Source organism: Euleptes europaea, chromosome 3 (assembly GCF_029931775.1).
Source record: "Euleptes europaea isolate rEulEur1 chromosome 3, rEulEur1.hap1, whole genome shotgun sequence".
Lineage (NCBI taxonomy): Eukaryota > Metazoa > Chordata > Lepidosauria > Squamata > Sphaerodactylidae > Euleptes > Euleptes europaea.
The window spans coordinates 36,886,341-36,897,141 of NC_079314.1; the positions used below are offsets into that span (position 1 = coordinate 36,886,341).

The 10,801-nt window shown below is 44.2% G+C and overlaps 1 protein-coding gene across 1 annotated transcript; it reads left to right on the plus strand.

Annotated features, from left to right (window-relative positions):
* Positions 1 to 252: 252 nt before the first annotated feature.
* LOC130475110 (ras-related protein Rab-39B-like) lies at positions 253 to 10,450 on the plus strand. Its single transcript, XM_056846840.1, has 2 exons — positions 253 to 508; positions 10,023 to 10,450. Exons 1-2 carry the CDS (start codon positions 288 to 290, stop codon positions 10,444 to 10,446), a joined length of 645 nt encoding a protein of 214 aa, XP_056702818.1. The 5' UTR covers positions 253 to 287; the 3' UTR covers positions 10,447 to 10,450.
* The last annotated feature ends 351 nt before the right edge of the window (positions 10,451 to 10,801 follow it).

Here is a 10,801-nt window from a genome sequence, read left to right on the forward strand (position 1 = left end):
CATAAACATTGCACATTCAGGGTGGGGCTGAACAGGGTGAGTACTAACATCCCGGCCAGCCTAGCAGCTGCTTGCCTGAACATGGAATGAAACAGCTCTCAGGCCCGGTCTGCCGCTGAAAAGAACCCGGCTGCTTCTCCAACAAGCCCCGACCAGTAGGATTCCACCTCTGCCAGAGCTCGCTTTCTATACTTGCTGAGTCTGAGCAATCCTTTTTGGGAGTGGGGGGTGGTTTTGCATTTGATCTCACTGTGAGCTGCTCTGCGCCTTCCTTTCTCAGCTCCTAAATGGCAGCGGATTCTGCCTGGCAGTACCAATTCCGGATTATCATGCTGGGTGACTCCACTGTGGGCAAGTCCTCTCTCCTGAAGTGCTACACCGAAGGAGTCTTCGTGGAGTCAACGAGCCAAACTGTAGGGGTGGATTTTTACGTTCACTATGTGGAGATCAAGCGTGGCGTGCACATCAAGCTACAGTTTTGGGATACAGCCGGGCAAGAGCGGTTCAGGTGGGTTTGGAACAAAAGTGTGTGTGTGTGTGTGTGTGTGTGTGTGTTTTAACCAACAGCAATATGAACTTCAGAGATGCCAACTGGTTAATCTTGTCTTGGCCCCTTTAAACCTCCACACAGACCCGATTCATGCATACAGGGAGAACAAGTTGGTAGAATTCAGAGGTGCCAAAATGAGCTGTTGGGTGTTTGCCTATGTCATCTTTTTAGTGCTCTCCATGGTAAAAAAAAATAATCCCTGAAAATTAAAAAACAAAAAATCACATATCAGGGAGAAAGGCTCTAGCTACCATAGGTTTCAAGTTCCGGGTTGGGAAATTTCTGGAGATTTAGGAAGGGACTTCAGGTGGTTATGCAGCCATTTTGTCCAGGGGAACAGATCTCTGTAGCCTGCAGGTCAGTGGTAATGCTGGGAGATCTCCAGGCCCCACCTGGGGGTTGGCAACCACAGTTCTAGCCATGTGGTGCTGGTTTTCCACTTACAGAGAACAATTAATATAGGGAAATGTTATCCTTCACCCTGTGTCTGAAGTGCTAGTCTATTCTACCATTTCAATGCAGCTAGTGTTAGGCCAGGCCTGAGGTGGGAATGAGGTGGTAGAATACTGTGGCTGTCAAATTATGTATTTATTTCATTTCTGTCTTGCCTTCCTCCCCAATGGGCACTTGAAGCAGCTTACATTATTCTTCTCCATTTTATCCTCACAATAACCCTGTGAGGTAAGTTAGGCTGAGAGTATGTGACTGGCCGAAGGTTACCCAGTAAGCTTCTATGGCAGAGTGGGGATTTGAACCTGGTTCTTCTAGATCCTAGTCTGACAGTCTGAACCCTACACCATGCTGGCTTTCCATGCTGGCTTTCTGTGGAGGAAATGCTTCAAACAGCATTCCGGATCAAAATATTATTTTGCCTAAAAAAACACTTGCACATGAATAGAAAACTAGCACAAGGAGAAATGTTCTGTTCTCATAACCTTCTGGCTGCAACCACTAGGGGCGCAGGGAAGTCTGAGCACAGTAGAAGGCACTATGACTGCCCTTTCTGCAAGACGGAAACAAAGCGGTAATTAGCGTGTTGCAACATGATAAAACAACCTTTCCCTCTCTTCCTTAATTTCTCTCCCAATTTTCCACTCCTTTCTCATTCATTTCTCTTTCCTCCCCCCCCCTCATTTATTTTCAAGTCTTGGTCACCTTCTTATGCCTGTTGTGCTTAGGGTTGCCAACCTCCAGGTGGTGGCAGGTGATCTCCAGCTATTACAACTGATCTCCAGGCGAATTGATCTCCAGAGATCAGTTCACCTGGAGAAAATGGCTGCTTTGCCAACTGGACTCTATGGCATTGAAGTCCCTCCCCTCCCCAAACCCCGCCCTCTCCAGGCTCCACCCCAAAAACCTCCCGCCGGTGGGGAAGGACCTGGCAACCCGAGTTGTGCTTGGCAGTTGAAATTACTTGGTAGTAATATAGTACCAAACCTTTGTAAACATAACAACAAAAGGGGGGAGTTAATTGGTTCTTGTAGGTTATCCGGGCTGTGTAACTGTGGTCTTGGTATATTAACTTGGGGGAGTTAATATTTCCCTATGATCCAACAAAGTAATAAAAGGATGATTCCCTCCTCCACCACCCTTTACATGCATGGCAATGGAACATTAATCTGTTTAGTCGTTACCCATGAGGAGCAGAAGTTAGAACTCCCGGTTCATGCTCTGGGTTCTTATTATTGTGTTGGTTGAAGATCTAATAGCCCTTTGTAAATGCTACTTAGCTTTATGACAAATGATGTCATACCCAGTCTTGCTCCCCAGTGGAGACCAAAAGCTGCATTGTTCTCCTGGCCTCCATTTTTTTTCTCACAACAACCCTGTGAGGTAGGTCTGGCTGAGAGTGTGTCACCCAGCAACCTTCCATGGTGGATTGGGGATCTGAGTACTAGAAACACATGACTGGTTGTTTAAAAGCTCTCTTATTACATGTTATCTATTATGAAGATAACCTGGTTCAGGATGCTCCAATTCCCTTCCTTTTTGGCACGATAACTGCCATCATCATTCTTGGGTTGGTGGCCAGTTTTCAAAGATGTATCATTATTTTCTGATGAGTGCTGTCTGACACAAACAGTGAGCCTGTGCTTCGGTTGCAAATAGCATGGGGGAGGGAGTTGTCTTGAGATAACTGTTGGGATTTTATATTTGGTTAATATAGCAGAGTTTGCCCAGTCATGGAAGCGAGATATTGAGTGCAATAAAGTCAGTCTTCCCAAGAAGTAAATTGCAAAAAAAAGTAGAACTTACATTTATTCAGGTTCAGTTTGTTAACATTCTTGTTGCAGCTGATAAAAGATAGAGAGCCTCATCTAAAGAATACATGTCCCTATACAGGTGGCTAGCTAATCCAGCGTCATGTGTGCGAGTATGATTGTATGGTTTATGCAGGAGAGACCTGTAGAAACGTCTGCCTCCTTTGCAGACCATGTGGAAAGAGCAGAGACAAAATGGCTGCTGAGAAAGGAGGAGGAGGAGTTAGAGTGCAGCCCCCAAGTTCAGCCAAACAGCAACATCTCATTAAAGAAACAGCAACTACGAACTTAAGAGTAACATAGCGCCCCCCAATGTCCAGGCATGCTGAATTGCTCTCACTCCAACACTCCCTCTCGACTTTGTATGCCGTCAATGTTCACATCATTCAGGTTGTCACGCAGGCCTTGGTACTTGTCTCTTGGTAGCGGTTTGGTAAATATGTCCGCTGTCATTTTCCCAGTGGGACAGTAGTGTAGTTTGACAACTCCTTGTCTCTGCAAGGCCCTTAAGTACTGGTTCCTGATTCCAATATGCTTTGTTTGCGCACTGTTCTTTTCTGAAAGAGAGAGGGCTATACAACTCTGGTTATCATCTAGCATTTGAACTGGCAAAGGCTCTTTAATACCAAAATCCTCCAGTAACATTTTAGGCCACTCTAATTCTCTGCACGCTTCAGAAGCGGATACAAATTCTGCTTCACTAGATGAGTGGGCAACAATTTCTTGTTTACGACTTGCCCAGCTAATGGCACCACCCCCATAGAAAAAATATATAACCACTAGTAGATCTTAGGTCTGATCTTTCTCCAGCCCAGTCTGCATCAGCATATCCCAATAGTGTGGGATTATTAGTTGCTGGCAGTCTCAGTTTAAAGTGTGCAGTACCCTTTAAGTATCTCATCACCCTTTTAACTGCAGTCCAATCATTTGTGGTGGGTGTGCTAACCCTTCTGGATAATATACTTACAGCTGTTGCAATGTCAGGTCTTGTTGTCATTGCTAAATACAGAAGTTTGCCTATGGCAGCTCTGTAGTTATTGTTGTCTGGCAGTGGTTCATCGGGTACCTTTTCTCTGTAGAAGCCTGATTCCATTGGTGTAGGCATTGGATTAACACCTTCCAGGCCCAGGCTTTGCAACAGGTCTAGTATCTTCTGCTTTTGGCTAAGAAGGTAACTTCCATCTTGTTCCCGTTAAATCTGAATTCCCAAGTAAAAGTTAGCATTTCCTAAGTGTTTGACTTCCACTTCTTTGTTTAGTTGGAATATAATCTCAGCAGTCATTTTGATTTTCATGGCAAATAATCAGATCGTCAACATATGTTAGAATAAATGTCCAGCTCCCATCTTTGTCTACTGTAAAGACAGGTGTCAGCACTGCCTTGTCTGAAGCCTTGATTGAGTAGCATCTTGGTCAGCTTGTCCAACCACGCTTTCGCAGCTTGTTTAAGCCCATAAAGCCCCTTTTGAAGTTTACAGACTAGATGTTTATTCTTTTCATCTGTAAACCCTGGTGGCTGTTTCATGTATAGTTCTTCCTCTATTTCACCATGTAAAAAGGCAGTCTTAATATCTAAGTGTTTTGTTTGCATGTTTCTGGAAGCTGCGATGCTTAGGATCATCCTAATTGTGGGGTATTTCACAACTGGTGCAAAAGTTTGGTCATAGTCTGATCCATAAGTCTGAGAGAATCCTTTTGCCACTAGTCTGGCTTCGTATCTCTCAACTTCACCTTTTGCATCCTGCTTAGCCTTAAAAACCCATTTGCACCCAATGGCATTCTTACCCTCAGGAAGTTGGGTGAGAATCCATGTCTCGTTCTTATGCAGCGCGTCCATTTCCTCTTGTGCTGCTTTCCTCTGGTTCAGGCATGCGCAGTAATTCAGCCCATGATGCTGGTTCATGTGGTAGCGATGTCCTTGCGAGGTAGGTGAGTTTCTTAGCTGAAACTCCCTTGTAGGCTCGCAATGAGTGTCTGAGATCCAGGGTCCCATCTGCCTCTGCAGTGGTCTCTGGCTCACCTGCTTGTTCAGGAATTTCTGCCCTCACAGCCTCCTCTGGTTGAGCATCTGGTTGTGTCTGCGTAGTGACTGCATCCATTGGCTCTGGGCGATACACCAGCAGTTGGTCGTTGTCGCCATTTCCCTCTGGACGGTCATCTGTCGCAGCAGTCTGATGGCTCCTTGGTCGTTCATCAAACTGTATCACTCTGCTTGTAGTAATTTTGTTAGTACTCGGGTCTAGAATTCTGTATCCCTTACTCTCTGGAGAGTATCCCACAAAGATACCTTCTTCGGCTCTGGGTTCTAGTTTGGATCTTTTTTCTTTTGGTATATGAGCATAAACCTTGGATCCAAATACCCTGATGTGTTCTACGCTTGGCTTTCTGTTATGCCATAACTCATAAGGAGTTTTCTCTGTGGCTTTGGTTGGCAATCTGTTCTGCAAGTAAACTGCGGTCATTGCAGCTTCTCCCCAGTGCCTATAGGGAAGGCCTGAGTCAATCAGCGTGCACCTGACCATGTCCATTATTGAGCGATTTTTGCGCTCCGCAACCCCATTTTGCTCAGGTGTGTGAGCCACAGTGAGTCTGTGTTGGATCCCATGTTCCCTGCACTGGTCTGGATGCATACTCACCACCACGATCAGACTGGATGGCTTGGGGTTTCCTGTTGAACTTGTTAGAAACCATGGCAACGTAGTCTCTCAGCTTCTGCTCAGTTTGCGACTTTTCTTTCAGCAAATAACACACTGTATATCTTGAGAAATCATCAATAAAAGATAACAAATAAGTGTTATTCCCAGTTGATGCTGGTTTGATAGGCCCACATAAGTCAGTGTGAATTAGGTCAAGGGGTCGCTTAGATCTGTTTGGGAAAAGAAGGCCGAGTTGCCTTTCCCTTTATACAACATTCACATAACTGATCATCATTGGAACACTCTTTGATATTGATACCTGTTACCAAATCCTTTGTTTGTAGTTTTAATATGGCTTCTGCATCACGATGAGCAAATTTCCTGTGCCAAAGTTCAAGAGACTTCTGATCAGCGGTTGTCTGGCTGTACAGGCCTTTGGTTCCTGGCAGTCCAATTCAAAGACTCCATTTCTGAGAGCACCTGTGGAATATAGCTCACCTTGCTGCGCAATAGTACATATATTATTCTCAAAGTGTACAGCAAATCCTTTTTCTGAAAGTGTGGGCACACTTAGCAAATTTGCCTTTAAATCTGGGATATACAGGACATTGTCTGCAGCAATTTCAGTCCCACTGTCGTCTATTTGGCAATTTAAAGAAATCTTCCCCTTTCCTTTAATTTCTAATTGATCTCCATTTGCTAAGTGCAATCTTCCTGCAGCATTTGTGTCCAATTCAGTAAATGAATTTATATCTGATGTCATATGTATGGAAGCACCACTATCAATCAGCCAAGGCTTATGATTTTTATCAGTTTGTGTTACATGGGACACACAAAAATTAAATTGCTTTCTTGAGGAAAAATCGTTTTGTCTCTGTGATATCGGGCGCGTTTGTTTGCTGCTGTTGGTATTTGCATCTTTATTGAGCAAACACTCCCTCTGAATATGACCTAGCTTATTGCAATTGAAACAGATAGGTATATTCCTTTTATCTTTGGGTTTGGGCTTTCTGTGATCAATTGGCTTAGTTCCTGCCCACTTTGGCCTGGTCTCTCGGACCATGTAACATGAATCATTCTTGCTTTTGTTCTGCTCATGATAGCCCTTTTGCCTGCGGTACTCAGCTCTGATTAGCCCTAGAACATCCTCCAACTTAGAATCTTTTCCATTAAATGTTGAAATGAATGCAGAGCAAGATTCAAGGAGAGAACTTAAAAACAGTCCAACTTTTAAACTGTCACTTGACAATTCACCAGCAGTTGCAAGCTTGTCAATTAGATTTAATAAAGTTTCAATATGGGTTTCTGCATTTCCATTTTCCTGTAGTCTGATGGAGAAAAGCTCCCTAAACATTGAGACTTTGCTTGCTTCATCTTGCTCACCAAAAACTTTCCTTAAAGCTTCAATCATCCCTTTTGCTGTTTCTTGTCCCTTTATGTAGACCAATTGGGAATTACCCAGTGTACATATAATTAAATTTTGTGCTTTGCCATCTGCATTGTCCCATCTCGTGACTTCATTTTCAGGACCTGAAGGTCGTGGAGCAGTTAATGAAAAATTAGCTCTTTCCTCTTTGAGCTGATGCTCAATTCTAAAAAGCCATGCATTAAAATTGTTGCTGTTTAGTTTCTCAAGGATGGCCTTTCTGTGTGCCATATTTGCATTCCAAGAAATGGGGAAGAGAGAGAAAATCTTTCTGCACTCAGAGCTTAGGAGTAGCTGTTAGGCAGATTCCCAGCTTCTTTTGTCACCTTGCTGGCAGGCTGTAAGGCCTTGTAGTTGCACAAGCAAGAGAACAAACAAATAAGTAGGAAAAAACTGTAAAATTCACTCTGGGCCCATAACCCTATTGGGATTTTATATTTGGTTAATATAGCAGAGTTTGCCCAGTCATGGAAGCAAGATATTGAGTGCAATAAATTCAGTCTTCCCAAGAAGTAAATTGCAAAAAAAAAGTAGAACTTACATTTATTCAGGTTCAGTTTGTTAACATTCTTGTTGCAGTTGATAAAAGATAGAGAGCCTCATCTAAAGAATACATGTCCCTATACAAGTGGCTAGCTAATCCAGCGTCATGTGAGTGCGAGTATGATTGTATGGCTTATGCAGGAGAGACCTGTAGAAACGTCTGCCTCCTTTGCAGACCATGTGGAAAGAGCAGAGAGACAAAATGGCTGCTGAGAAAAGAGAAGGAGGAGTTAGAGTGCAGCCCCCAAGTTCAGCCAAACAGCAACATCTCATTAAAGAAAAACCAACTACAAACTTAAGAGTAACATAGCGCCCCCCCAATGTCCAGGCATGCTGAGTCGCTCTCACTCTAACAATAACTTGGGCCAGGATATTCCTAGATCTTTCATTTTTGGCCCTGGAATATCCATATTCACCCTGAAGCTGGTGGCTGCTTTTGAGTCTCCTGGCTTTATTCTCTGATGAGTTATGCCTGCCATAAATGGACAGACAGGCCGAGTCTTTTATTTCTATAGATTCATGGTAACAGCAAGCCACATGATTTGTTTTGTATGATATTGGGTGTGGATCAGGGTCAAATGAGGGGTGGGTAGAATCTTTGTCCAGGGGCCCATGGTGGCTCTTGGCCACCCTCATCCAATATGACTTCTTCCACTGGCAGTCTAAAGTGGTCAAGAACATTCTACCACCTCATGTCTTTGCCATCTAATTCCATTTCTCCTGAATGTGTGAACCTCTCTCACTGTTGAGGCTGTAGGTATAAGTCTATAAAGCATTATTTCACCATGAACAGGGTGGCTAGAGTAAGCAGAACTGTGGAAAGCTAATAGAAGATAGATGTGTCAGAAAATCTTTATAAAGAGATTGGGGGGGTGGGATCTGAGGACACTGATAAATTACTGGGCCTGCCCTCGAGAACACACAAATTATTTAAAATGCAGAGAGGTGGATACTGTTGGCCTCCTTCACCCCATTCCTTTGGTTAAATTGCTGTAGCAGCATCATGAAGACACTGAATTGCTCTGTAGAAATATGACATCATGGAATACCGATAAGCAACACATGTTTTGGTACAGATGTGAGAATTCCATTTGGCTGATCAAAAGCCTCAGGCTGGAAAGCAAGGAGAAGACATGTACTATTGAAAGGAGGGGGAATACGACAAAGGCTAAAAGATGAGAGAGCAGGATGTAGGGGAGGTAAAAAATGAGAGAAATGTGGGGTGACCAGGGAGCGGAGAGGGAGAAGAACAGCACAGCAGCAACCAAACCTGCAATTCATGTGGGACTTAGGCCTGGTCAGCACATGCAGCAGAATCCTGAGGTGATAGGTTGTGTAACTGGAGACTGCAAGTGGGAAATGCTACATTTAAATGCTCTTTACACATCAGAAAGGAAGGCTTTACCTCGACCTCCTCCCTGCCGGGCAAGAAGATTTTCCAGAGAGGAGAATTTAAAAGTTGTGATCCTCCACAATCTGAAATGATACAGTCCATTCTAATACCTCAGGACTGTGCTGCCACCTCCTCGTTCTGTGCACGGTCTGAACATGGCTTAGCTACATCCATCTCTATGGCAGGGTTAGTGCCAAGTCTCCACTGTACAAGGTTGGAAACAGTATAGGTAGTCAGGCCAAACATTTCCTTGGTGGTGCAGGTCTGCTAGTTGCCAGAAATTGTTTTATACTGCCACTGTGCTTACTATTTGTATGCTAATATCTATTGCTGTATTATATTTCATGCTACTTTTTATCATCAACTAAAAAAGAAAGTTACTAACTGAAAGCCAGTGTGATTTGGTGGTTAGAGTGTCAGATCTGGGAGACCCAAGTCTGAATCCCCCACTCTGCCATGGAAGCTTGTTGGGTGACCTTGGACCAGTCACTCTCTCTCTTTCAACCTAACCCACCTCACAGGGTCGCTGTCAGGATAAAATACAGGAGACAAAAATAATGTAAGCCGCTTTGATCCCCATTGGGGAGAAAGGCAGGGTATAAAACGAAGCAACTAAACAGAGTAAAATATACTATTTAAAACTGCTATGAACTCACTAAATTGCAGAGTGGAAAATACATGAATAGCCAATGTGGCATAATAGAAAAGAGAGCTGGGATTAGATCAGGGGAGTGGGGCAGAGTTCAAATCCCCACTCAGCCATAAGGTTTGCCAGTCAGGTGACTTTGGGCTGGTCAGCTTAACCTACCCCCAGAGGCTCCTGTAGAGATAAATAAGCAGGCAGAAGTACATATGCCTAGGGTTGATTCCCAGGAGACAAAGGTCACAGAGTGGGGACCCCAGACCCTACCTATGAACTCCATCAGTTAAACATTGTGGGCACATCCTCTGTTTTTACCCACATTGTCTCCACTCTGGTTGGGATGATGGCAGCATAAAGGAGCCTTTCCCCCTGTGCTGTCACCCCAAGAGGAAACAGTTCAGGAAAGGAAATATTTGTCCCTTTATGGATGACTCTGGCTCACAGAAATCGAACCTTCATCTAGCCCCTTGAAGGAATAGCAGGATAAAAAATGAATACAAGATGGCTATTTTTATGGAGGCCCAACTGAGAATGGAAATCCTTAACCAGGTGTTCCTTTGTTGTGATGTAGATCTGTGACTCGTTCGTATTACCGCAACTCAGCAGGTGCAGTGTTAATGTTTGACTTGACCAATCGGGCATCTTTTGAGAGCATCAAGAAGTGGCACCAGGAAGTGATGGAGACCGTCAAGCCTTATCATGTGGTCTTTGTGCTGGTTGGCCATAAAAGTGACCTGGGGGATGAACGCAAGGTTGGGCAAAAGGAGGCTGAGAAACTGGCATCTTCACTGGGAGCAAAGTATGTGGAAACATCTGCTAAGACCAGCCAGAACGTGGAGGAGGCTTTTCAGACACTGGCCTTAGTGATCTACGAAGCACTGGAAAGCGGGAAGATGAGACCAAATGAACAATGGGACGGAGTGAAATGCAAATTACCACTTGAGGCACAGCCTAAGGTACAGGAAGAGAAGAGACGGAAGAAATGCTCGTGCTAGCAACATAGAAGAACCTCTGGGGACCACACTGGAGTTCCCCAAGACTATCTCATAGTGCCACTACCCATTGCTACTGAAACCAATGACAGTTGTGGGAGTGGCTTATTGGACATTGTCTATCCTCAGACCCCTCCCCCTCAATTTCTTATCAGTGATCCAAGACATAGGAGAGTAAAAAAACCCCACAAGAACAAAAACAGAATTTGGGTGTGCCTGCAGTGTGCATGTTTTAACTCCTGGGCATATCACACACTTCTGAAAGTGTGCAGCATCTGCTCCTAAGCCACCCCACGTAGTACTTTCCTTCACCAGTCCCAAGACTTGCTTTCCTCTGTCTTGCTAAGCAGGGAGCTGG